Source organism: Amaranthus tricolor, chromosome 6 (assembly GCF_026212465.1).
Source record: "Amaranthus tricolor cultivar Red isolate AtriRed21 chromosome 6, ASM2621246v1, whole genome shotgun sequence".
In the NCBI taxonomy this organism is placed as follows: domain Eukaryota; kingdom Viridiplantae; phylum Streptophyta; class Magnoliopsida; order Caryophyllales; family Amaranthaceae; genus Amaranthus; species Amaranthus tricolor.
Window position 1 is genome coordinate 7,208,738 of NC_080052.1, and position 27,692 is coordinate 7,236,429.

A 27,692-nucleotide genomic window follows, 5' to 3' on the forward strand; every position below is an offset into this window, starting at 1 on the left:
TGTGATAGTAAGTCTGCTTTGCATATCGCCCAGAATCCTGTTTTTCATGAGCGGACGAAACATATCGAGGTTGATTGCCATTACATACGGGATGCGATTCAAGAGGGTCTTCTTTCTACTTCTCATGTTTCCACGCATGAGCAGTTGGGTGATATCTTTACTAAAGCTTTGGGTCAACGACAGTTTACATTCCTCCTACGCAAGTTGGGCATTTGTGATCCGTCTGCTCCAACTTGAGGGGGGGTGTTGAACAATTTACATTTAATTTCAATGTATTTTGCATTATGGGCTTTGTTTTATCTTTGGCCCAATTATTTGATTGATCATGTATATATATATATACTCTTGATGGTTTTATGAAATAAAAAGAAAGAGAAAAGGGAAAATACCCAAATCTTGTCAGTTTTCATAGTATTATCCCATTCCTCCTCAGATATATCTAAGGCAGACCTCACATTACCTGCAATATGAAAAGAAAATTGAAGATACAACGACCTATGAAACTGCGAAAGAATTCTGAGTCTCTCTATTTGACAGTATACTCCTCGATCGAGAGTGCTGCACATATAGAAATGGCGAGCATGTTAAACCTGGTGCGGGGAAGCTACGGAAGAGGTATTTGTTTAGGTTTTCATAAGAAATCAAAATTAAACAACCTAAACAACTTTCTGTAGATTTATACCATAGAAACTATCAAAATTTCAGTTTAGGAATACGTAAGTTTAAAATTGGTTTTTGAGTCCACATTGACATCATAATTTCTAGCTTATAAAATAACAAAAACAAACAGCACAAAGTAATTATATGCATCGAAAATTTTTTGAATATGAGTAATTTATTAAAAAGAATCTTATAAAATCAAAGACTCTGCCGCTTTACTGCAAACTGAAGTAAGGCCATACCAATATAATAATTTAGTAATTTAAAAGTCAAAAAACACTTAGTAACCAAAGGTGTACAAAGTAAAAGCTCAGTTTAAGAAGGCAAGCAAAATCATCAACGTAGTCAACAAGACAACCAGCAACACATAGTTAGGCAAGTTCAGAGCATTGAATTATGGGTGATTACTCTGGTGGCTTAGTAGCACGAAGAACAATGTCAAGAACTTGTATAAATCCTTACCCCAATCCATCCAAAGGTGATATCTTCATTAGGTTCATATCCCATTCAACGCACCTATAAATTTGGGAACACAAAAGTCTGAGATCTAATAGTTCCAAGTATTACAAGATCCATTGTCATAAACATTAGCTTTAGTTTATCACCAACCGACTATATTCGCAAAAGCAAGTTAAATAATTACCATTCAAAAGATTGCATGCAATAAGATTTATTTTATAGGGTTTAATGTGTGGGATCTAATAGCTACATAAATTTAAGTGATATCTTTGTATTTTTCACAACAAATATTTATAACAAGAAACTTCATGAATGGGTTGTTAACTAATTGCTACCCTTAACTAAAATGGCTGACATAGTAACAATAAAGTTCAATGATATAAAGAATTCAATTAGCAGTTTTTATGGCATGCCAAAAGCCCATAATAAGCAATCAGTGTAGGAAAATTTAGATGGTAAAATAGTGAATGAATTTATTTGGAGAGGAAGATGAGTGAATATGTAGAATTAATATTGTTCTTCATTGCACACAAAATTGATTACATCAATGGGTATTTATAGTGCAAGTTTACTAAAATATCTTAGATATTTTTAATTTTTTAATTACTTTTCTAGTTACTTCCATTATATTATCTTAGATATTTTTATTTTTTAATTCTTTATTTTAGATATTTTTATATTTAAATAAAATCCTAGATTTTTCTAGATTATTTTAACACTCCCCTTAATCTGAAAAATCTTGAACTTTAAGTCGTCTTCTGAAATCGATAAATCTATCAGTTGATATGGGTTTTGTGAAAATGTCTGCGAGCTGCTCCCCCGTCTTGCAGAATTGTAGTTCGATCTCTTTCTTATCTACTAACTCACGAATGTAGTGATGTCGTATCTCGATGTGCTTTGATCTGCTATGAAACACTGGATTCTTCGTCATTGCTATTGTTGACATGTTGTCGCAGAACATTGTAGTTGGTGTCTCTTGCGTATGTTGTAGATCGATTAATATCCTTCTCAGCCAGACTGCTTCACGTGCTGCACTTGTTGCTGCAATGTACTCTGCTTCTGCTGATGATAAAGCTACTGTCGCCTGTTTTTTTGATGACCATGAGACCACCTTGTTTCCAAGCTGAAATACGTACCCGCTTGTACTTTTTCTATCATCCACGCTTCCAGCCCAGTCGCTATCGGTGTATCCTATGAGCTTGAAATCTTTTTCAGTTTCGTACATGATCCCATAGCTTTTTATTCCCTTAATGTATCTGAGAATCCTCTTTGCTGCTGTTAGATGATCCTTGCTCGGTTCACTCATGAACCTGGATACGATGCTGACAGCGTTGACTATATCTGGTCTTGTATGTGTGAGATAAATAAGAGAGCCGACCAAGCTTCGATACATTGCTCCGTCGACTTTTGGTTTGCCATCGTACTTTGATAACTTCTCGTTGATTGCCATTGGTGTAGCCAGCGGTTTACATTCACCCATGTTGAATTTCTTGAGAAGGTCTTCTGCATATTTCTCTTGTGATAGAAATATTCTTCCTGGGCTTTGTTTGATTTGTATGCCAAGGAAGTATTTCATTGTACGAAGGTCTGTCATCTCGTACTCCTTCATCATAGCCTTTTTAAATTCTTCGATCATCGTTGGGTGTGTGCCTGTATAGATTAGATCATCCACGTACAAGCATAAAATGAGAAAGTTGTTACCTTGTGTCTTGATGTATAGTGAAGGTTCACTCGGACTCTTGATGAAACCATGCTGGAGAAGATAATTGTCGATGTTGCTGTTCCACGCTCGGGGTGCTTGTTTGAGTCCGTACAGAGCTTTTCGAAGGCGGTATACTTTGTCTTCTTGGCCTTTGATGACGTATCCCTGCGGTTGCTCGACGTACACTTCTTCTTCAAGTTCTTCATTTAGAAATGCTGATTTGACATCGAGTTGAAAGACTGGTAGCTGATGCTGTGCTGCTAATGCCAGGACTGTTCTGATTGTCTCCATGCAGACAACTGGTGCATATGTTTCGTTGAAGTCGATTCCTGGTTGTTGCGCATATCCCTTTGCTACGAGCCTTGCTTTGTACTTGTTGATGGTGCCATCATCATTATGTTTCACCTTGTAGACCCACTTGAGTCCGATGACTTCCTTGTCTTGTGGTTTGTCTACAAGTTTCCATGTGTGATTCTTCTCGATCATTTTCGTTTCTTCGTTCATAGCCTCAATCCAGGTTTCTTCTTGTGCTGCTTCTTGAAATGTTTGTGGCTCACTAGAGAAGAGAGCCATCATTGCTTGGTCACAATGGTAATCTTGTAACCATGATGGCGGTTGCCGATCTCGTGTTGATCTTCGGGCTTCTTGAGGTTGAGGAGTTGAACGTGATGTTTGGCTTCTTGAGCTTGGGAATGATCTTGTACTTTCAGGTGTACTTGGACTCGGAGATGATGGGTTTGTTGGTTGGTCTGCTCCGTCTTCTTCACTTGGATCTCTTAGGAGAGTATCTCCTTCGCGAGCTTCAGTTTCTTTTTCTTTCCACGTCCATTCGGCTGCTTCGTCGAAAATTACGTCTCTAGAGATGATTAATTGTTTAGATTCAGGCTTGTAAAGGCAATATCCTTTTGTTTCGTGACTGTATCCAATGAATATGCATTTTTCTCCCTTCTCGTCGAGCTTTTCCCGATTCTCCTTTGGGATGTGGGCATAAGCTACGCATCCGAACACTTTGAGGTGTTCAACTCTTGGATTTCTCTTGTGCCAGGCTTCATATGGCGTTAAATCCCTAACTGCTTTTGTGGGAGATCTATTGAGGATATATACTGCCGTGTGAACAGCTTCGGCCCAGTATCCTTTGGGTAGATGTTTACCCTGCATCATGCTGCGGGCCATCTCTGCTATAGTGCGGTTTTTCCTTTCCGCGACACCATTTTGTTGTGGTGTACGCCTAGCTGTAAGTTCTCTTTTAATCCCATGCTTCTTACAGAAGTTGTTGAACTCGTTGCTTGTAAATTCTCCGCCACGATCTGTTCTAAGAATCTTAAGAGAATGCCCACTTTGATTTTCTGTGAGGGCTTTGAATTCCATGAAGTGGGAAAAAGCTTATGATTTTTTCTCCAGGAAATATACCCACATCATGCGGGAGTAGTCATCTACGAACAGAAGAAAATATCTTTTTCCGCCAAGAGACGGATTCTTGGTAGGACCCCAGATATCTGCATGAACAAGCTCTAGAGGAGCCTTGGCCCTCCAAGGTGCGGTAGGAAATGGCAATCTGTGCATCTTGCCATATATACAGCCTTCACAAATTTTTCTTTCATTTTTTATTGATGGTAGTCCAATTACCATTTCTTTTTGTTTTAATAGTTTTAGACTGTTAAAATTTAGATGCCCGAATCTCAAATGCCATAAGGTGGATTCATCATTTATTGAGCTTAAAGCCAATTTTTCTTCAAATGACAATTTTAATGGGAATATTTTGTTATGAGCCATTTCAACCGTTGTTATTATCTGACCCTTATTTTTATCATAGATTTGACATTTGTTATTGTCAAATTTAACCATATATCCTTTTTTAATTAATTGGCCTACACTTAATAAATTTTGTGCAAGTCCGGGAACATAAAACACTTCATGAATTAATTTTGATGAGCCATTTTTTGTTTTAACGGCGATTGTTCCTTTTCCGGCGACATCTTCTTTTTTACCGTCGCCAAGTGTGATGTGTGTTTTAACATTTTCGTCAAGAGTGACAAAATAATTTTTATTGCCGGTCATGTGATTTGAACAACCACTATCAATATACCATATGTCACTTACTTTTTCTTGTGCATTTAATCCAGTGTAAAATATTTGCTCTCCGGAATTATTGTTTTCGGAATAGTTTGCTTCTTCTTTTTGTCGATACCAACAATCTTTTTCGAGGTGAGAGTGTTTTTTACACCTCTTACATTTGTACCGACAATCATTAGTATTGTGGTTAGTTTTCTTACATAATTTACAATAAAGGTCAGTTTGATTATTTAATCGACTCCTTTGATTTTTAAAATTTCCTCTCCCCTTGCTACAATTAGTTGATGTTTGTCCTTTTTCATAATTTTTACAATGACTATTTTTATTTTCACCATTAGAAAATTTTAGTTTAGCTTGAAATGCTTGTTCTAGTGGTTCTTCGTTAAATCTTTTTAATCTATCTTCATGTGCAAGTAGTGATCCTATTAATTCGGGCATACTTAATTGAGATAAATTTTTCTTGTTAACTTCTTCTATTGTTGTGGCAATAATGTTATATTTTTGTGAAAGACTCCTTAATATTTTTCGAATCACATTTTCATCTTCTATTTTACCACCATTTGATCTTATTTGATAAGCTATATTAGTGACTCGGTCAAAAAATGAATGTATTGTTTCATTTTCTGCCATTAATAGATTATCAAATTCTCTCCATAGTCATTGGAGTTTAAAAAGAATTACCTCTTCGGAACCTCTGTATTTTGTCTCCAGGATCCTCCAAGCCTCCGTAGCTGTTTTTGCAGACATGATCGTTGTAAGTATTGCCTCGTCGACTCCACGATATAATAGAGATAGGGCATAGTTATCCCTTATCCTATTTTGTTTATATTGTTTTATTTTTGTTTCATCCCAAGATGACTCTTTAGTGTCATCTTTGGGTGGTTGCTCGTAACTTTCTTGTACTAATTCCCATAAATCTTGGGAGATAAATATTGACCTCATTTGCATAGCCCATTGTTCATATTTTTCTCCCTTAAATGTGGGAACCCAATTAACTTGGGAGTAATTAGTGGTTGAGGTCATTTTTTATTTTGTGGTTAGAGGTTTATTTTATTGTGGAGTATGTTGGTTAATGTGTTTCGGTTGTTTGGAGGTCTTGGTTTTAATTAGCTCTTGATACCAAATGTAGGAAAATTTAGATGGTAAAATAGTGAATGAATTTATTTGGAGAGGAAGATGAGTGAATATGTAGAATTAATATTGTTCTTCATTGCACACAAAATTGATTACATCAATGGGTATTTATAGTGCAAGTTTACTAAAATATCTTAGATATTTTTAATTTTTTAATTACTTTTCTAGTTACTTCCATTATATTATCTTAGATATTTTTATTTTTTAATTCTTTATTTTAGATATTTTTATATTTAAATAAAATCCTAGATTTTTCTAGATTATTTTAACAATCAGATCATGCTTGCTTTTAAGAATAACATTCTAATCAAAAATGAAAAGGTAGTAGTACAAATACAACAATCAACATATTTAGTTAAAATCTTATGTTAAACTTATGGCAGTAAAAGACACTAAAGATTGCACCAAATCTTTTACTCCCTTTTATTCAGCTTAGGTGTCCCATTTACTTTTGAGACGCTGTTCATTTATCACTCTTAAATTGCATTTTATTATTAATCTATAAGTTAAAACATAGTCATGTGAGATTTTATTTGATTCGTTTTGATGTAAAGATTATCAATATTAACTTTTTATAATTTTTAATTATACACAACTCGATTTATTAAGAATTGAATAAGTGCATTGGATAGAGTGCATAAAGTAAATGAGATACTTAAGATGAATAGGAGGGAGTAATAAATATAGAGTTAACCAAGCTAATGCCACGTCATTTAAGAGGCCAATGTAGCATTTGATAGCAACCCTACACCTCACTTGAAGCACAACATACCTTGAAATAAAGTCCAGGTTTAGCATTTTGATTGGGATCACCTGTACCTTCCAAATGAAGATGACTAAGCAAAAACACTAACCTACATGCAAATCACAATAAAAAGAACCAACCTATATGTAATCCATCACATGTGTGTAACACAAAAGATGAAATGGAAGATGATTAAGCAATAACACTATTCATTCCCAAAATATAAATAGTGAAGAAGCCTTACATTTTTTATTTATAATGAATATAATTAAACATATTTATCATTAAAATAGCAAATACATTAATGTGCAAAATCAAATTAAATACTACTTAATTAGAATAGATGAGATTTCAGCACAATTGTACTTGTATCAAAACGTCATGTTATGACTTACTTCTTTTATTTTACTATAAATGTTACATTTGGTTTTTTTATGCAACTTAATTTTTTTTAGAATATTTTTATGTTGAACTATACATATCTAAAAATTATAAAAAGATAATATTATGAAAGCATCTGATTAGATGATTCAAACAAGATCTAACTTGACTATATCTAATCTTACACATTAATCAAAATATATAAACTAAGCTTGAAGCCTTAAACGATGAAAAGTGTTAAAATTGTTATGTAGGTAAGTATTTCAAAACCAATGAAGTATCTAGAGCTGTTCAAAAGTGACCCGACTCGAAAATCCGAATCGAAACTGAAAGTAAACCGACCCGAAAATATGTTCCTTTTTTTGGTTTATCGAACTGATAGTACACGAACCGGAATTGTACCCGAACCGGTTGACAACCGAAAATGGGAAAGCTGAACCCGAGCTGTAACTGATTTTTGTAACCGACGCTTAACCGTTAACCGAGATTACCAGAACCTAATAATGACCGACTCGAGTCATATCCGACCCGAATCATGCTCGAAACCGAATTTTATCCGGCTAAAACCGACTTAACCCGAACGAATTTTAGATCGAACAGCTGTAAACCTGAACCAATTTTTAACATTGAAGTATGATAGATTCATATTCAATCATCTTATTTGCTAAGCTAATAAAGTGTTAGATATTTTAATAAATTAAATTTTATAAATACATGGTTTCCTATATTTAGAGTCAATATCAATGGTCAATGTTTATTTAACTACTTTTAATCGAATTAGATGAATATTGATAGAACTTTATAATTTTAATTTCCGGTCAAACAAGTAAAAAGTAACAAAATAATAATGATTACTAATTAATTTGCATTTTAACTATTTTGCTTTAAATAAAGGGAATCTTGTCATCAATTAAAAATTGACTAACAACTTAATTTGATATTGATTCGATCAATAGTAATTAGTAATACGTAGTTGAATTTTGCTTTTAAAAAAAAACTCGAACCCGATCTGTACCCGACAAAATCGAACCAATTAGTAATCGATGACAACCTGATGACACTCGACACGAACTTCAACCAACACCGAACTGATGCTAACCCGATAGCTTGAATAACCGATCTCCAACTGAACCGTGACTAACCGACTCGACCCAAGTGTGACCCGTTGTAACACACAGCCGAAAAATAACCGATCCGAAATGCAATCGAACCGAATAACACCCGTCCGAAACCGACCCGATCACCCGAATGAACAACTTTATAAGTATCAAAATAGGGAAAATATAATTTTTTTTTTTCCACAAATTTCAACAAATGTTGTCCTCGTAACTACACTTCTTTTATATCCGCTTTCTCTCTCCTCGTTTCCATTCTTCGTTACCTGAATTTCCAGCAGATATAAAACCGACAAAGGTAAGAGAAAAACCCAGAAAACTGAAACTCTTTCATGAAAAATAGAGAGAACGTGAGATTGAAGTGTAAAGACTTTTACTTTATATTTTTCCTCTTTTACCTATTTTATAACTTTGCTTGAAGTTTTAATTTTATTTGGTTTTGCTCTTGTTTCAGAGGGTTTTTATTCAATTATTTGGGGATTGATTGGTAGATATCTTCTGAATTTGTGCAGGTGAAAATAAAAATGGCAAGTGAAGTTGAGAAGAATGTTTCCCAAGAAGAAGTTGTTTCAATGGAGCTTCCTGCTCCCTCTGGGTGGAAAAAACAGGTCTTTTCTTTTCAATTTATATGTTTAAATTAACTTACTGCTGTTAAGTATTTTGTAATTTATATGTTGGGTTTTGATTTGATTTATGGAAATTGTGTGGGTTTGTGTTTAATTTTGAATTAATTGATTAATTTGTTGAAAATTATTAAAGTTTTGTTATCTAGGGTTTCTAATTGTTTCCCATCTGTACTTGTTAATTAGTTCACCTTATTTGTCCTATGATTTAGGAAAAGTAAGTCATTTGTTCTACAGTATTTGGGGAATTCTTGCTGTGTTTTTTGAATGATGTGCTTCTTCTACACATGTATTATGAGAAAAGGGGTATTTTAGTGTTAAATAAATATTTCAAAATTTTGAAATTACCAAATGTTTTTGTCTTTTAGAGTTTACTGGAAAGGCGCTCACAATTTTTTCCTTTAAAATATTGTACAGTTTTTCTAGAAATACTTTATTATTCACTAGTGCAGCATTCATTCTTTTATGTTACCATTTTAATTTCAAACATAATTTTTGTATTCCAATTTCTTTTCAGTTATTATACTTCCCAAAATATAATTTTATGGCACCTCTTTTTAATTGCTGTGTTACCGCAACTTTCCGTCCCTGTCTTTTTGAGATTGTTTTAAACCTTTATTGGCTGGCGGAAGGGGGAAGGGGCAAATTGTGGATGGGACAATCATTTGAAAGTTGTGTTTCTACAGCTAATTGTCATTCCTGCACTTTTAATATGGGTGAGGTTTGACAATTGAATTTTATAAAATTGGAACTACTCTACTTTGTGAGCTAGTAAGAGAGCAATTTGAATTAGAAGAATGAACGACGCTTTCCAAAACTAACATGACTCATGAGGATTCACTGCATCTATGGTTGTACAATTTTCTGTAAGTTTTGAGTTTAGTTGGCATTTCTGATTCCTTGGGCTTTGGAAGCTTCATGGCAAATAGAACATTGAAATGGAGATGTCTATCATGAATCTGTAAGGTGTTATACGGCGCTGATATGTATGATGTGTAAAAGGCGGCTTGCGTAGTCAATTGAAATTTTTCCTAGAGCAATTGGTAGATTTGCCTCAACTAGGATATCGGATGAGTGATATTCAGAGTAGAGGCGTCACTTGGTGTTCACAAGGTTGAAAAGTTGAGAAGCTATTCTAACAAATCATTGTAACAACACAATGGGCCGGAATTGGAAATGTGTGCATGTGAATTGATTTCTACCACAAAAAAAATTACTTTAAAAGTTTGGATACTATGTGTGCGGTGAATTGGTTGGTATCAGTAATGTATCCCACGGTAACATGGTGTTATTCATGTTCTTGCTAGTTGCTATGATTTTTGAAAACTCCCTTGTTAAGGAGCCTGGAGTGTGAAGTTGTGCATTAATGGTCATCCTTAAAGGGAGCTCTTAATAGTTTAATCGTTCTCCTGTATGGTGGACAAGTAAGTGTTAATTACTGATGATGTATCTCAAAGTTTGAACACTTTTATTAACTATGTTAAGAACTTATTGGTCATCTACAAGAGAAATTCATAATAGGTTGTTACTTTGGTGAAAAACTCTTTCAAATGAGGATGCTACTGACTGTATCTAGTGTGCATATACATTTGTTGCTCTGTAATAGTCGTAAAGTCCGAAAGAATGCTTACCATGACACAAGATTTTTAGGATATTAATATGATGGACCATTTATGTTGTTATCTTAGAGGATAAGTACATGTGAAACGATTTAGTATGTATTTTTCTTGAAGGAGACTATAGATACATGGTGGTTCGTAAAGGGGAACATATGTTAAAATAAAAGGTGGGGTGTGCAAACAAAGGAAGTATTTAAACTATTTTGTATGCCTAGAAGAGTAAAGCCTTCCAGCTAAATTGAGACAAATAAATCAATTCAAGCTACTCATTTAACAATACAGGGCCATATACAATCAATGAATACAAGAAGAAAAATTTCGGACTTATACTACTGGGTTACTAGAACATTACTTAGTTGTACCAGTGTTGTTTTCTTTGATTTGTGAATGTTACAATTATCTTTTACCTTACCATACTTCCATGTCATCATTTACGCTAGAAGAGTTACTTTGGCTTGCTAATTTTGGTGCATTTCCCTGATTTTATACAAAATAAATGTAACTGTCTCATCTATATCCTTGTGGGAACGATGAGAATTTGGCACGAAATGTTGTGGAGAAATGAAGAGTCCAAGTAGTATAAATATAGTGCTTGCTTCAACCTATCTTTCTTTTCATTTCATGTTATTTAAGATTACAAATCAATAGCCATTGAAAGCATGACGGTGCAACTTTCTAATGCTTTATGTTATGCAAGTTTTTTGAGTCTTTTCCTTTGTTTCTAGCCTTCTACTATGCTGGGCCTTGTATTTATAGTATTATTGTGTTGGTGCCCTGGTGGTGGTTGTGTCTGATGCAGGTTTGTACCAATTAAACAAATTATTCATACGTCATCTACAAGGGTGAGTGTGAAGGAGGTGATTTATGGTTTAACAGTTTCTTATAATTTTTCTGCAAGATACTTTACCTATATGATACTAATGCTAGTTTATTTGTCAGCAACTTCTACTATTTACTTGAAGGGGTCAGGGATGTGTTTAAAAACTCTGACTTAAGGCTTCTAATGCTTTTTTGATTTCTCTGTGGTTCTATTGCTGTCTGTTTCTTCATGATAACTTTTCCCACACTTACTTTTTTTTACGTACATCTTGCCATTTTTGGTTGGGCGGTCAATGGTCACCTAATGTACTATTATAATGTTTTGCCTTTGATATTTCAACTTTGCTGTCTTAATTTTTTAGCTGCTATCCTAAAGTATGATTCTTGAAGGATGCTTGTTAGGCAAAATGCAAGTCATATCCTCTTTTTGTGAGGCTGAGGTTTATGTGATCAATAGTTAATTGTTGTGTATCTAGAAAAAAATTATGCAGGTATTTGATTTCTATGCTTTGGGCAGTTGGAAAGGTTTTCGAATCCTAGGCTGTAAGCGTCAGTGAAGGTGCTAGCCTTTGGGTGTGGCTTCTCGAAACTCAAAACGAAAAATTTAAATAAAAACCTAGAACAAAACCTAGAAAAACAATAGAAATAGAGAAGAAAAGGGAACACATAACTAGTGGGTGCTTACATCAAATAAGCTTCTTTAGGTCTAAGACAAAAAAAGCTCCTTACGGCACTCAACTTAGGTAATATAAGAGGCATTCACCATAAGGAATCACATCGTCGAGGTTTCCCACCTATCTTTTGCCTAAGGCGCTTTCCTTGGGCCCTTATGCATGCTTTTTAAATCTAAGGATAAGATAAGGATGCATTATTTTGGAAGAAGATAATTGATAGGACTTGGGAAGATGTGGTACCACATATCATTTATGTTAAGCTATTGGAGTTTTTAGAGGATGTGAGTCTGTGACATCTTTATGCTGTTTTTTCTTGTGTAGCTGTATTTTTGTATATCACAAGTTGAGGTAGAAAAAGAATATGGGAAGAGTTGTATTGGAAGAATTTAGCTAATTAATTTTTTTTTCATTACTTGGTGACTTTTGTTGGATGTCCTATCCCATGGTGACATGTATGATGATCTGGTGCTAGTGAAGTGCTTGAGTCCTCTGCAATTTGCAACTGGCTATGGATTAAAATGAATCTTAAGTCAAAATTTCTTTGGTTCACTCACATGTTTTGCTTCTTTTTGTGGCATAGATGAATTAGATATTATGAACATGTAGGTTGGTTATGGTGCTTTCTAGCTATTTCAATGTGTTCGGGAACAAAATTAATTCAGGAATTCACCAAACTATATTTGCTAACAGGTGAAGTTGCTTGATTATCATAAACATGGCTTTGAAAACATTAGGTCAGATTTGTTTGACTTGATGAGATAAAATTGTAGTCTGCACTCTGCATCATAGTGATTAGGTTGGCCTCAATGATCGTTGAAAACAATATGCCTAGCGCTCTGACATCCGTGAAAGACTGGACTGCTGAGAAGGGCTCACTCAATCAGAGAAGATGGTGCTTATTGATTTAAGAATGGGTATAACCTAGTTAATTATCTGTTTAAATTAGGGAAAGCAAATTGCAATTATTTAAAGAGATGACATCCACAATTTTTTTTCAGGGGGATGATATCTGGATTTGTTTCCTTTTGGACATAACTCTTCTTTTCCTAACATTACAACACACAATTTTTTATCCTTGAGAGTTGAGAGTTACTATTGTCATTAGTTGATATTTCTGTATGTGAAGAAAGATGGGCATTGCCGGAAAGAAGCTTTAATTTATCACCAAATTTTTGAAGTGTAAGCAAAATAGTGTTATTCAGTGTGCCCTGTGGTGGAGATTTGCAATGAACTAAAGGTGGTAACTATAGTTCCAAATTATGGAAACCTTTTATTCTGATAGTGTGTCCTCGTCATAAAATTTGCTATAATTTCTAGGCTGTTTGTGAATTTTGTGTACCTACGTCTAATTTAATGTTGATGGATGTAATGAGTTTTTCCCATAGTAAGACAAGGCCTGGTTCTGCTGATTCTATGCATTTAGTCCTCTCAGGGAACTTTGCTGAGCTCAGAGCAGGGCCAAATTTTAGAGCTCCGTGAATTGTTGTTGGAATCAGCATCCCTACTTTTGCTGAGGATCTGTTGAACTTTTAATAGGGATGGTGCAGATTCTGTTAAGCTGGACATGGCTTGTTTTGATTATTTTGGTAAGTCCTTTACTGTTTCCATTTACATGCCAATTCTCCAAATAAAGCATCTGTCTTGGTGGATACCATAATAGGAAGAGCCAATATGTATTAGCTTTAGAAATCCTCTTCTGTTGCCTCATATTCCTTTTACGTACGAGGTACCCATGCTTTTCAAGCTTTCTTAATCCTTGGACTCGATGATGATTTATCAAACTTGTTTTTCATTTATGAACAATTGATTGAATAGTATACCATCTGAGTGCTTTCTTTTCGGTGAATGGATCCTGATGGATGAATGTTAGTCGTACTACTTTGGGAACTTTGTTGTAATTTGCATTGGAAAGTTCAATTTTCCAAAGAAAATGTCTGGACATCTAGGAAGTCTCGTTTTCTAAGGCTGCTTCTATTGACAATTTTCAAACCACAAACTTGGATTTGTTGGGATTAAGACAGCATGGTTTGATTGAAAGTGCATCAGAGACTTGCTGTACATCATCCTTTGATCCATAGGAGAATCATTTTAAATTCAGGGGCTAGCTTTATTTTGTTCCACTGCATAACATTGAAGCAGAATGGATGGATTTGCTGGGATTCATAGATTATTTTGAGGATCATTTTAAATTCATCATTGAATCGTGATAAGCCTGTGAAAGTAGATTTAATCCAACAATCTGGTGTTTGTGTGACATATGACATAGTATACTAAGGATTGTGAAGAGCGGAAATTCAAGTTGTGGGTGCTTAGACTTTGGGATGTTTGGAGATTGGTTTGTTTTGGCATTTTCTGTGTTTTTAGCTCGAAATTTAAAAGCTCTGGAGCCTTGGGATGCTTGGTGAATGACATTCTGAAAGTTGAGCTGGTGAGTAAGAATTAGAATTTGATTTCATATTTTGGTGTACTTCGTAGCTGACTGTTATCTTTCGGGTAAAGACTTTGACTGTAATCTTTTGGGTTAAGACTTTGGCATTGTTGCGTTGATGGACTTCACGTTTCACTACTAAGATATGTATATCTGCTATATACATAATCATTCGAACCTCGTTAGTTATTCTAGTCTACCCTTCATACCTATAATTTTGTTCGTTTCCTGTGTTAATTTCTGGAAGGACATTGCATTTATAGGAGCGATTCAAATATGAGGATTTATTACTGTGTATTCTTGTCCACTTCTTTGAATGGGTTATTTATAGAATGGGGATTGCTAAGCCCTAATTGTTTCATTAATTGGGGACTAAAAATTTTGTGTGAGTGAATTAAATGGGGGGAATCTTGATTCCATAATTTGTGGAGATTGCAAAAACTGTGTGAGTGAATTAAATGGGGGGAATCTTTCACTTGGGTCTAATTCCTTGCATCTATCTAATTTTCTTATCTTGGGGAATTTATTGTATCGTACTTGCGACCTACTTCGGCTAATATCTAGTTTCTGCCCCAAGTTTTGTATTTGCTCAATGCTACATGTTCTTTTTCTTTCAAGTACCAAATGATTAAGATTTGTCTGATTTAGTCGATGATTTGTTTTTTCACGTACCATTGAGAACAATACCAATTTTCCAGCTCTAGGCTTGTCAAGTATGTCATTGACGGAAGACACCTTAATCAATTTTTCTAATGGTTGGGACAGATGGGCCCATTAGCCATCGGGTGTGTGTGGTGATTACAACCTGTGCCAGCAGTTTTACTCTAAAGGTGAAAAGCATAACTATTGAGATATTATCGAATTAACAATCTCTTAGGACTGCCAACTTGCTACTTACAGCATAGGTGTGGCTAAGGACTTGTTGAGGCACATGAAAATTGAATGGGCTTTCTCTGTTGTACAAATAGCATAAATAAGTGTGGCTAAGCACTAGTTGAGGAACACAAAATTGGCAGATACCATTGGTGATTTCTATTCCATGGGTTTCTTGGTTGGGTAGGTTCCATTGTCTGGAAAAATTTGGGGAGAAATCTTGAAAATACCAGATTTGTTTTTTGTTTCAAACCGCAATAGCATTTTTCATACCTTTGCAGATGGTATTGGCTAAAAAGAAAACAATATTTTCTAGTTTCATCCAAGGCCTGCTTGGCTGGGTTCACTTTGCATTTTTTTCCCAGTCTGTTAGTGTGATGATTGTGTGTTAGTACAAGTGCCATATACCACAAGTTGATGACTGTCCTATACCGGCAGGCTCTTTTATACCGTCATATATGAGGTAGGGTTGACTGGCTCTCTGTTAGATTTTTTGGCCATTAATAAGAAGGCTTGACTGTGAGTTGTGGTTACTATCTTTGTGCCTGCTAACATCTGTGGTCTTTGATTGGCTAAGGTGCAACAAGAATATAGATTACTGTTATTTTGTGCTAGAAATTAGAATAGGTTTCTGTAAATTACCGTTTTTGTTATCTTAAATCAATTTTAGTTCCTTTTTGCACTATATCCAAGGTTGAGGGAAAATGTGATTTCATTGTGAATTACTTTTGCTGAATCTTAAAATTTTTGATGAGGTTTGCAGTTCTTCCCTAAGAAAGGAGGTACCCCAAGAAAGAGTGAGATTGTATTTACTGCCCCAACAGGAGAAGAAATTCACAACCCAAGGCAGCTACAACAATACTTGAAATCACATCCTGGTGGACCACCTGTTTCTGAATTCGATTGGGGCACTGGTGAGACGCCTAGAAGATCAGCTCGAATTAGCGAGAAAGCAAAAGCAGCTCCACCAACTCCTGTTAGTGAGCCCCCGAAGAAAAAGAGCAGGAAATCATCAGCTTCCAAGAAGGATAGCAAGGATGCTGAGGCTACTGTTGATAAAACTAATGCAGATGATGTCCAGATGGAAGATGTTGCAAAGACTGAGAAAGAGACAGCCAAGGAAGCTAGTAAGACTGAAAAACATGAAGCAGAAGCCGATGGTGAAAAGGAGGCTGTGAAAGAGGGTGAAAATAGCGTGGCATTTGAGACCAAGGATGTTACTGAAACTCAGGAAGAAATTTCAGTCCCTGCTGCCGCGGGTGAGAAAAGTGCGGAAATTGAGAAGCAAGGAATAGATAATAGTGAGAGTAAGGCGGAAACTGTTGAAGATGATGGGAAACCACTAGAGCAGGCTGAGAAGCAAGACTCATTGCAGGAATCAGTGAAAGAAGATGCTGTGGAAGTGAAGAAAGATGGAGCACTTGAGCCTGAAGATGCAAAAAACATCGAGGATGAAACCGCCGCAAATCCTTCTCAGGTGACTGCTCAAGAAGAGAACACAATTGGAGAAGATAAATCTAAAATTGAGGAGCAACCACAAACCGAGATACAAGAAGCCATGCAAGAGCAGGTGAAGCATGATGTTGATTCTGCAAGCATTGCGAAAGATAATGGAACCACCATTGTGGAACCCACGAAAGAACCACTAGAAGGGAAAGATAATATCAAGGAAGGCGACCATTGCAAGAAAGCAATGGAGGTGAATGGAAGCGAGCCAGGTGAGGCGAGGCCTGGATTGCCACTAATCTGATTTGTTGTAATTCTGTTGAGTTTGTATCATTTCAAGATATCTGGGTAATTTCAAATGACTGTAGAAAACTGATTTGTTGTGTAGACCGAGATACTCCTTGTACACAGTTTTAGATTAGGCGTCTGAGTCTTGACATTACCAGGGATTAGGGGGAATTTGTAACTTCTGCAGAGATTTGTCAGTAATGTTGTCAAATTACTGGTTCTGTTGTAACTTTAATCATCATATCATGTAATGTATGAATCTAATATATGTACTGTAACTATATTCTTGTCCCTTTTCACTGTTATTTGGATGTTGTGATTTAAGCGACTCTCAGGATACTGCCTCGAAGACTGTCCGAATAGCGCAGTCCATGGATGGACTTTGAATTCTAGTCAAGGATTTCATCTTGACAATCAACCGTAGAAAGCAATGATCTAAATGCTGCAACTTTTGTCCTTTTTTTTCAAATACAATTTATTTACCAATAAACAGAAAGTCGTCGCACAGGTCGAAGGACGAGTCGCACTACTTTTCTTGCTCATCATTCTTAGAGCACAAAAATCTCAAATGAGAATCTCAATGAGATAGTCTCATGGTGAGACTATTGGACTGATTCATCTACATTTAATGTGTAATATAATCAGGAAAAAAAACTCCCCGTCCCCAAATGCTATATTGTAGTATTGTGGTATGAACATGATGCAAATCCCTTTTGTTTATGTTGGATAATAATTCATGAGCCATGACTTGACTACAAGGGTTACATGTGAAAAGAATGTTTGATCTAAGAAATTGTAGGATACACAAATGATTAATACACTGTTGCCGATCTAAAAGGGTCTGTAAAACTCTTTACAAATCAAAAGCAGAATTGTATGAAATCTATACTAAAAACAAAAAGACAATACAACTCTCACTCAAAAATGGGATACAAAGTTTGAATAAGAAAATCTCATTCAAAGCCCCTTCAGAACTCCATCTAATCCTGTTAGAGTTGTCCATTTCTCGAATGCATTAGCTGATGTCACAAAGGCCATCTTAGATGTTTCCACGTCTTTTTGAGCCACTACAAAAATTACAGAAGGGAGCATCAGTAGCAACAACCATAGGAAACCAAACGTGACATATGATCACGAATTCAAACCTCGTTCACCCCTCATTTCAAGTGAAATATTTAAGTCAGATATGAAGAAGGTTTGTGTTCTGCAACCGCACTTCAAGTGGAAACCAACATGCCAAAATGTTACGGGTTCAAATCTCACTATCCCTCATTTCAACCCACAACCAACTTAAGCTTTTGGTTGAGAAATTGAGATGATACCCAAACAGTTTTGATATATAATAATGCGGAAAAAGCCTGCTTATGAGTAGAGAGTTTAATCAGGCTTACCAGATGATATCAGCTTTGAAATGGAGGTGTTAAACATATCAACTTCTTCCTTCTCCTCAGGGCCTAAGCTAAGCTGTTACATTTGTTTCAGATAGTTCAACAGTAAATATCCATTCAGATCACTTAAGCTTAATGGTAGCTCTTAAACTCTGACACATTCATTTCTATATTCTATGAATGAGCAATAAGGGCAAACCTTGGTCAAGGCAGAATTAGCGTTCTTAATCCACTCAGTGTCGGTACTAGCGCCAAGAACTGAACTAGCTGCATTTAGATCATTGCTTTCTATGGCTTGCCCAACCTCACTTAACTTGTACACAACATCTTGCAGATACCCTGATGATTTTGGACATCAACAATGTTTTATGACTATATAACCTCCTTAATTAGAATTATCAGCAAGTCTTGTGTGGAAACGTCTCATCATAGACAAATTTATATAATCAGCTTATTTCTCTGATTATCACTTAAAGATTGTATGTGATTTAGAATTGATCATTTTAAAATTATAAACGATCACTTAAAGTTATAACTAATAATTTTAAAAGTGCAAATATATACTGGGTCAACCCAATAGAAATATTCTCACTGTTAGACTTCAAAAAATCATCTAATACTTCTTGTACAGGAGTCCATGAGCAATTGGATTCAGAACAATAGATTTGCTCGTACTACTACAACAATCCTAAAGCTACTGTATTCTAAACAACAAATTTCCTCAAATGAGTATAACATGTGCTCTCATTTAGTTGGTCCATTTTCTCAAATAGTTAATTTTCCCAAATATTTTAATTAAATTATCATTTAGTATAGATTATAATGCAACATTGAGTTTGACAAGCATCAATGTATAACCACTATAGAATTACCCATTTGTAGGCTTATTTGAACAATCAATAAACAATACCTTTTTCCTTAGAAGATGAGTTGATGATTCCTTGTCTTTCAATCCTCTTCTTCCTGTCTTTCTTCACCTTCTCCAAGAGCTCCAAATCATCCTCATCTTCCAATGGCACCGCTTCGGCAAGACGCCCACCTTTCCCTGCCAAAGAGAGAAGGAAGGAAGATGAAAGAGATAGGGCAAAGCTTCTTTTACTCAGACATAAAGATACTGATGATGATGATGATTCTGTATCCTTTGTTTTGCAGAAGGGTACTAACAACTGTTGTCTGATAACATTACTTTTCTGAAGGAAAATTGTAAGAGATAATGAAGAAGAGGAGGATGATAAGGATTTGGATGATGAGAGATTAGCAGTTGAGAGAAAAGATGCTGCGACTGCCATTGTTGCTCTCTTCTTCCTCCTTTTTCTGGGTTGCAAGAGTTTCAGCGTTTTCACTATTTTTTTGGTGGGAAAAAAAATTTGTGATGGAAGGGCAATGTGGGACCTTTAAAGAGATAAGATTTTGTTGGATTTCTCTATCTCAATTCTGATCCAATGAATAGGAATGCCCAATTTTGTGTAGTCTGAACTTTGAAGGTTATTCTTATTCATGTCATATTAGGATTATACCCAGCTAATGCATCGTGTAGTTTTATTTTTGTTTTTATATAGATTGTTTGGGTTTAATATGTAGGATCTTTGAAAAAATTTAAGAAAGTCTTCATACACAATCTTTCACCACTTTGTGATAATGCATAATAAATATTAATTAAGCATTAGCAAATTTATACTAAAAAATGTTTGGCAAACAGCTGATTACTGGTAGCTGATTAGAGCAACTGTTTTAACTAGCTGATTGACTAGCTGATTTTATTAGCTAATTGGATAATAGTGTTTGATAAATTTAGCTGATATCTAATACCTGATTTATTTAAAAAGATATATATGGGCATGATAAATTTATTGTTAAGTTTATAAAGTACTACTACTTGTTAATATCATTTTTAAGTTAATAATTGACAAAATTAATAAGCTTATCAAAGTATAATTATAAATTACATTCTTAGTTAAAATTATGTTATAGTCAATCGACATGACTCAAAGTACTCTTGGCTAAAAATCATGGTTAATATTATAACAAAAAGAAAAATAAAAATAAACATAGTCTGTAACTATTACTAAAACAAAACACGCTAACATCATTACTGTTTAGTATCGCTTATATGTCATAACTTAAACAAAAATTTTCCCTCCAAAACTAAATAATGATGTCATTGTTATTATGATTAATATTTATATCTTTGACATTTTTACTTTCTAATTATGACTATAATATTATCTATATTGATTGATTTTAAACTTTTTAGGCCATATTTATCATTTAATATATTATAAAACCATAATATTTATTTTATTTTTTTCAATTTTATTTATTAAATTAGTATTATTTAAGTGTAATGGATATTTTGATATGGTTAAAAGATAATATATTTTTTTATTTATACTATTAGTTACTTAAATGCAATGCATAATTCTAATATGATTTAGGTTGACTATCTTTATGCAAGTTACTTATATTTTTTATGAAATAAATTTATTTTTATTTAAACTTTTATAAAATAATTTTACAAAAATATTTATGTTAAATAGTTGTAATACTTTATATAAATTAATGTAATATTTTGTTTTTATAGGCATAAATTGGTATGTTATTTTTTTTATTAAAAATACTCATAATTTTGTATTGTATACTTTATGTATAAACCATTTGTCTTTTTTATTTAAATAAACAAATAGAAGTATAAATTTAATTATATTAAATATATAATCAAATTTTTTATTATTTTTTGTGATTTATTTGTCATCAACTAAATTTTCACAATAATCTAGGCGCACAATGTAACGTATGATGCAAATCAAACAATGCATGTAATTATACAATTATTCATAGTGAAATGAGATATAACTATAATGTAAAATTTATTTCTTTAAATTGTAATTTCTTAAATGATACAAATATGTCGGGAAATTTAATAAAATCGTGCATTGCACGGGCACTATTTAGTATGGTATGAGCCAAAAAATGAGGGTGATGTAAATTATACAGGTTATGAGAATTAGATTATGAGATGGGTAAAAAGAAGAATAATAAAAGGGTAAAATTGTCCATATGCATAAAAATTGCAACCAACTATTTGAATACGCTCTAAAATGCAGCAGGTTCTAATTTACCTTGTTAATATCAATCAACTCTCTCAACAAGCTCTTTTACTAAACACTATTTTTAGCTTGCTTGACCAATGAACCAGCTGATAGCACCAACCAGCTGAAAATCCTCCAACGCGCTAATGATGCTATCATAGTGATACAATTGAATAACAGTACGATTAGATAATACCTCTTTAAGTGGATGCTAGAATTATATCTTGGAAATGAATACAAAAATTAGTGCCCTTGTCTGTTTTTAATGACCATTAAAAGTAGTAGTAGTTGAAAAGTCATATTGCTAAATGTGTTCCTTTTTTGTAATGCTCCTTCCATTTTCACTGAAAACTTCACTAAAAAGGGACATTTACTTTTTGACACTATTCTTATTACTCTTAATTTGTATTTTATTCTTAATCTAAAACATAGTCAAGTGAGATATTTTTTGACTCATCTTAATGCAAAGATTATTAATATCTACTTTTTATAATATTTCGTTATTATAATAAGAAATATTAAGCATTGAATAAGTGAATTGGATAGCGTAAAAAAGCAAATGTCACATTTTTAGTGACTTAGAGGAAGTACATACTAAGGATATTTTTGATGACTCTTTTATTGTGAATTTATAAGCTTATTTGCATGAACTACTTCCAATGTTACTAGTAGTAGAAATGGTTACAGATAACAAGAGGGGGGGAGGTGAATTGTTGTTTGATAAGTTTAAGTGTTTTAGCCCTGTTTTTGCGGAATTAGATTTCAAAATTAAAACTTAAACTTGATGCGCAAACTTAGAAAGAGACAACACAAGTTTTACGTGGAAACCTTCTAGGCCTAAATAGAAGGAAAAACCATGACTCCCCGGGATTTTAAATTCTCTACTATGTTTTAGGTAATTAGTTATAATTACATAAAACAAATAAACAAAACTAGGCCAACATCTCTTTCTCTTTCCATTTCTCCTTCTCTTGCTTCATACGAAGCTTCTCTCTTCTCCCCCAGACTTCCTCAAGTCTAGTTACAACAATTCTCTCAAAAAAAACCTTTTTACAAAGGCCAAGTACCTAAGGATAAAATTAATGAGTTGCATAAGAAATATTGTGAAGTTGATTGGCAATTTTTAGCAAAGAATATTTCTTGATATTTTTCAATACTCACGCAACAAAACAACCGGTCAAAACAACTCCCTTTTATATAGGAGCTCAAGTAGCTTTGTGAAAACAATAACTACCCACTACACCCTTAATCCTAAAACTAAGGAAGAGTAAGTGGAAATTGTGTTGCAAGAAATAAAGCTACGGTTTTAATTTCTAAATTAGGCAAGTTAGTTATTCTTAACTAAAACCAATAATTCAGGTCTATTTATGTGGAGAAAAATTAGGAGAAGTTTTCTCCACCATTTTGAAAAAGTGTCGGTTATTTAGAAGTAATTATAAAATCCTTATGCCAACTAACTTATCAAATTAATGATGCAACAAATTAATCTCACCCATATATCAACTAAAAAATCAGAAAAATATTTTCTATCAGAATTTTTAGCTGACGTTGATTCTTTTAGACTTGAGTCTTAGGAACAGGGCACTGTCTCGACTCATCGAGAAGTATCGTCAGATTATCAAATTAGGAATAGTAGACCTCCTGCCTACATTTGACTTCCTACATCGATCTTCCTTATCTAACTTCCTTGGATATTTTTGACATGTACAACGTTCATAGACGAAGTCATAGGCATTATCAACGATCTTTATCAAGATCAGATATTGACCTGCACACAATCTCTAAAATACAGTTTTATCTTAAGTGTAGTCATCATCAAAACCTAAAAGGGCCAACAAATTCCCCCTTTTGATGATGACAAACTTATCAATAAACTTAACCAAAATAGAGTAAATCTAATGTCATAGAGTAAGCCAGAGATTAAAGCTACTCTACATATAACTTAGCAAATTAAATCATTAAAATAGAATTTACTAAGCACCTATTGATAAAACAAATTACTCTGATAAACATAATCAACAAAGCATAAGTAATAAGTATGATACTTAAAGTAACCTAAAAATAAACATAAATAAACAACACAAGATACTAAGATACTAAATGCTAACAAGATAGGAGCAAACAAAATGGAGCCGGTAACTAACACTACTTTATTAAACCAAAGCATTATCTTATCAGAGCATCCAAGCCAAAGTAACTATATCATCTAATTGACATTACCTTTACCTAGGTAAAATAATCAAGAAGAATAGGAACAATGTCATACACCAAGCCTACCTCTTAAGTTTGTGCAATTATTCCCCCTTTTGACATCGTTCAAAACGGAGGAGAGTATTCAAACCACAACACTAACAATATGTATAGCAAAAGAAGGTAAGCAAGGAACAGTAGTTAAGTAAAGCTAATACTAACAGATGCAGTCACAATCATGCAACGATTATACATTACAGACCATATGTCGATAAGAGCAGCATTGTTCAAAACAACAAAATATAGTACAGTACCCAGCATGGTACTTCAAAAACCAAAATAAAATGTTTGTTTGGTTTTTAGACTTAGCACAAGAAAAAGATAATAGTTAAGCGGATCAGGCAGCAGGGTGGTCTTCTTCGTCCACATATTCGGTCTGCACCTCAACTATATCCAGCTCAGCACCTAGACGTGTAGCACCTAGACGTGCTTTCATTTGAGTAAGCTAGTCAGTGATAGAGGAAAAAGTGACACGAAATTCATCTTGAAAGGAGTAAAACTGGGACTAAAGATCTTGGAGCTTGTTGAGGACAGGGTCTAAAGTAGCTGCAGCTTGTAGGAACTGAGGAAGGATTAGAGAAAGCTGCAAAACCAAGGCCTGGTGAAGTGTGTGGGTGTGGTGAAGCAGGTGTAGCAGTTGTTGGTGGAGGTGTAGAAGGAATAGGTGAAGGTAGAGGTGATGGTATGTGCTGGGTAGGTGGTGTGGCCGGTTTTAGAGAGGGAGGTGTAGTAATTTGTGGCTCAAGGGTTGTGTGTGAGGAAGAGTCATCATCCAAACCAACCACTGGACGTTTTCCCTTAGAAGCTAGCCTACTACTTTTCCTAGGAGTCACTACTGGCTTCTTCTTCATGGGCATCTAGACCTCCTCATCATTGGATGTATCAGCATCATTATCCAGCTCCTCATGAATGGCAGTGGGAACAGTCTCCTGGTCCTCCTCATCCTCTTTCTGATCCTCTTTTTCTTTTTCTTTTTCTTTTTCATCTTCCTTTCCTTGGTCTCCTTCTACAGACCCTTCTTCCTCCTCATCACCAATGGAGGCTGCCTCTAAAATCCCCTTATCTGATAATTTAAGTTGCAAGTTAGTGAGACACTTAACACCTATCTTATTGTTGGAGCTCATGGGGAATTGCAGCCCTTCTAAAGGGACTCCAAACTTCTTAAAAATCCAAGTTAACAGCCCACCATAACTAACCATGTACTTCTTTTCAATGCAATCAAAAAAGTGTGAAATCATTAGTGAAGGGAAATTGATTTTAATGTGATACGCCAAGCAGTAAATCAGTGTAGCGTCCCTCAAATTCACTTTACTACGCTTGGAATTGCGTGGTAAAATGAATCTTTGGGCAATGTTGTGAAACAATTTTTGCAAAGGGGACAGTGTATTGTGACTTATTCTACCCTTTTTCTCATGGATCCCTAAAACTTCAACACAGTCTTTTTATTTATCCTAGAAAATACAATTTTTGAACCAACATAGTAACTATCAAAACCAACAGCGGGTACCCCAAACCATTCTCCTAACATCAAACAGTTAAACTCAATTTTAATGTCCTTGACAACACTTGAACAAACGCCATTTTCAATAGAAAAATTAGAAATGAATTCTCGCATTAAGTTAGGGTAAATTGGGTTGCAACAATAATCAGACATGAGTGTTTCTCGAATTCTAAAAGGATTAGAGTCATACCAATATTTGTTAAACCCAAAACCAACAGACATCTCTTTTGCAACTTCATCCGAACTGTCAGGATCAACATTCTTACTCTTCTTGGTCGATTTTGGGGTAGTGTTTGGACGTTTAGAATCGACTTGCATGGTAGAGGAACTTGGTTGATCGGACGATTTTGGTGAAGAGGAAGATGATGGTGGTGCAGTGATCAAAGGAGATGGGTGAATGAATTTGAGCGGTTTTGGTTCACTTGGTTTAGGGTTCTTTTTGCTTGATTTCTTGATCGATTTTGAAGTTTTGGGTGTTTTCATGGTTGGGTTAAAGAGGGAAAAGAAGAAGTAAGGAGTGTTAATGGTGAGTAAATGGGGTTGACGGTTTGAAGGGAGTAAGTAATGAGTATTTTAGGGAGTAGTAAAGTGATGTGAGAGTTTAAAGTGTGATTGAGTGATGGGATGTGAGGTAGTGAAGTGAGAGGTTAATTTTTATATGGGTGTATGGACGATTTCATGGGAGGTTACTCAAGAGATTAATTTGTTCATTCACTTAATTAAAAATGTGAACAAAAATGTATGATGAAGAGTTAGTGGGTAGGTTCATAGAATAAGAAGTTAGTAACGGTTTTTTGAAACAGTTTACTTGGTGATGATCCGACTCCCACTAATAAATATTTTTCATTGACCAATTTAAGTACATAAATATTTGTGCTAGCCATTTTTCAAAATATAATGATGCTGGGAGTTTTGAAAATAAAACTGAAAAAAACAAAAATCTGTCCTCGTTCCCCCTTTTTTTTAATTTTTAATATGAGGACAATAATACATAAAACAAACAAATGCTGCTTGGGTCTGATCAATTTAAAAAAGCATCCAAAAAAGCATCCATAGCATATACTTTAAATAACTGCATACATGAAACTTTCAATGATTAATTTCTCACTTAGGATTTTTATGGATGAATTAACCTTTTTAATTTTTATTTTGCTTTGAGGGGAATGCTTGTCATAAACTTTAATGGAGCTTGATCATTCCAAGTTCCAGCCTTATTTTTTCATGTTGTTCTTTGGAAAAGGTTTAGTCATGATATCAGCTATTTGCTCATTAGTATTAACATGTTAACTAATATAACTTTATTTTCCACATTATGCTTAAGAAAATGATGTCTTATATGAATATGTTTAACCCTAGAATGATGCACGGGATCTTTAGATATGCATATGTAGTATTATCACCATAAATAGGAACACAATCAAACTTAACACAAAAGTCTCTTAGCTATTGTTTGATCCAAAGCAATAACAAGCTGCTGCTGCCACATATTATGCTTCAGCGGTGGATAATGCAACGGTGTTCTATTTCTTGGAACACCAAGACACTAAACAAGAGCCAAGGAATTATACCATACTTGAGGTGCTTTTTCTGTTTACAAAATCTCCTGCATAGTTTGCATCACTATAACCTTTCAAATCATAGATATCACTTTTTGGATAAAATAGGGACAAGTCAGCTGTTCCCTTCAAATATCTCAGAATTCTTTTTACTGCTGTGTGATATGATTCTTGAGGATTTGATTGAAATCTAGCACACAAACCAACACTAAACGCAATATCGGGTCTACTAACGGTTAGATATAATAAAGATCTAATCGTACCTCTATACATAGTTTGATCAATATTAATACCATTTATATCTTAATCTAATCTAATTTTGTATCCGTTGGAGTGTGATTTGTTTTTGCATTATCTAAACCATATTTCTTAAGAAGTTCTTTTATATATTTTAGTTGATGAATAAAAATTCCATTAGCCGTTTGTTTAATTTGCAAACCAAGGAAGAAATTTAACTCTCCCATCATACTCATTTCAAATTCAGCACTCATAAGATTAGCAAATTCTTTACACAACAGTTCATTGGTGGCACCAAAAATAATATCATCAACATAAATTTGCACAATCAAAATATTAGAACCTCTATTTTTGAAAAACAAGGTTTTATTAAGTTTACCTCTAACAAAATTATTTTCAATCAAAAACTTTGATAATATTTCATACCATTACATAGGAGCTTGTTTTAGCCCATAAAGAGCTTTATAAAGCTTATAGACATGATCAAAGAAAGAAGGATTTTTAAAGCCAAGGGTTGTTCCACAAAGACTTCTTCATCAAGAAAACCATTCAAGAAAGCACATTTCACATCCATTTGATATAACTTGAAATTCAAAAAAGCAGCAAAAGAAATTAGAATTCTAATAGCCGCT

The 27,692-nt window shown here is 34.3% G+C and overlaps 4 protein-coding genes across 7 annotated transcripts; 1 reads left to right on the forward strand and 3 right to left on the reverse strand.

The window, feature by feature from the left end:
- Window positions 1-415: 415 nt before the first annotated feature.
- Window positions 416-6,167, reverse strand: LOC130815347 (uncharacterized). The gene is made up of 2 exons (XM_057681789.1): window positions 5,576-6,167; window positions 416-1,176 (listed from the first exon to the last, which is right to left on the reverse strand). Exons 1-2 carry the CDS (start codon window positions 5,915-5,917, stop codon window positions 1,168-1,170), a joined length of 351 nt encoding a protein of 116 aa, XP_057537772.1. The 5' UTR covers window positions 5,918-6,167; the 3' UTR covers window positions 416-1,167.
- A 2,277-nt stretch (window positions 6,168-8,444) lies between these two features.
- LOC130816058 (methyl-CpG-binding domain-containing protein 11-like) lies at window positions 8,445-17,331 on the forward strand. Of its 4 annotated transcripts, none has more exons than XM_057682636.1 (3): window positions 8,445-8,567; window positions 8,782-8,877; window positions 16,069-17,331. In XM_057682636.1, exons 2-3 carry the CDS (start codon window positions 8,794-8,796, stop codon window positions 17,053-17,055), a joined length of 1,071 nt encoding a protein of 356 aa, XP_057538619.1. In that variant the 5' UTR covers window positions 8,445-8,567; window positions 8,782-8,793; the 3' UTR covers window positions 17,056-17,331. The 4 variants fall into 4 exon arrangements, with proteins under 4 accessions (XP_057538619.1, XP_057538618.1, XP_057538621.1 ...); XM_057682635.1 differs by having other exon boundaries at window positions 8,466-8,632; XM_057682638.1 differs by lacking the exon at window positions 8,445-8,567 and adding an exon at window positions 8,584-8,632 and having other exon boundaries at window positions 8,782-13,590.
- Window positions 17,332-17,787: 456 nt separating this feature from the next.
- LOC130816059 (thylakoid lumenal 16.5 kDa protein, chloroplastic) lies at window positions 17,788-20,011 on the reverse strand. The gene is made up of 4 exons (XM_057682640.1): window positions 19,338-20,011; window positions 18,627-18,766; window positions 18,431-18,503; window positions 17,788-18,106 (listed from the first exon to the last, which is right to left on the reverse strand). Exons 1-4 carry the CDS (start codon window positions 19,714-19,716, stop codon window positions 17,997-17,999), a joined length of 702 nt encoding a protein of 233 aa, XP_057538623.1. The 5' UTR covers window positions 19,717-20,011; the 3' UTR covers window positions 17,788-17,996.
- A 4,092-nt stretch (window positions 20,012-24,103) lies between these two features.
- Window positions 24,104-24,623, reverse strand: LOC130815512 (vegetative cell wall protein gp1-like). Its single transcript, XM_057682002.1, has 2 exons — window positions 24,267-24,623; window positions 24,104-24,211 (listed from the first exon to the last, which is right to left on the reverse strand). The coding sequence occupies exons 1-2, from the start codon at window positions 24,621-24,623 to the stop codon at window positions 24,104-24,106; spliced, it is 465 nt and encodes a 154-aa protein (XP_057537985.1).
- Window positions 24,624-27,692: the final 3,069 nt, after the last annotated feature.

Coding starts and splice junctions, on each gene's coding strand:
- LOC130815347 (XM_057681789.1), bottom strand. CDS start 5,917: ATGACCTCAACCACTAATTACTCCCAAGTTAATTGGGTTCCCACATTT.
- LOC130816058 (XM_057682636.1), top strand. CDS start 8,794: ATGGCAAGTGAAGTTGAGAAGAATGTTTCCCAAGAAGAAGTTGTTTCA. Junction 8,878..16,068: donor CCTCTGGGTGGAAAAAACAG/GTCTTTTCTTTT, acceptor TGAGGTTTGCAG/TTCTTCCCTAAGAAAGGAGG.
- LOC130816059 (XM_057682640.1), bottom strand. CDS start 19,716: ATGGCAGTCGCAGCATCTTTTCTCTCAACTGCTAATCTCTCATCATCC. Junction 18,767..19,337: donor CTCATCTTCTAAGGAAAAAG/GTATTGTTTATT, acceptor CAAAATCATCAG/GGTATCTGCAAGATGTTGTG. Junction 18,504..18,626: donor CTAATTCTGCCTTGACCAAG/GTTTGCCCTTAT, acceptor CAAATGTAACAG/CTTAGCTTAGGCCCTGAGGA.
- LOC130815512 (XM_057682002.1), bottom strand. CDS start 24,623: ATGCCCATGAAGAAGAAGCCAGTAGTGACTCCTAGGAAAAGTAGTAGG. Junction 24,212..24,266: donor CTCCAAGATCTTTAGTCCCA/GTTTTACTCCTT, acceptor ATCACTGACTAG/CTTACTCAAATGAAAGCACG.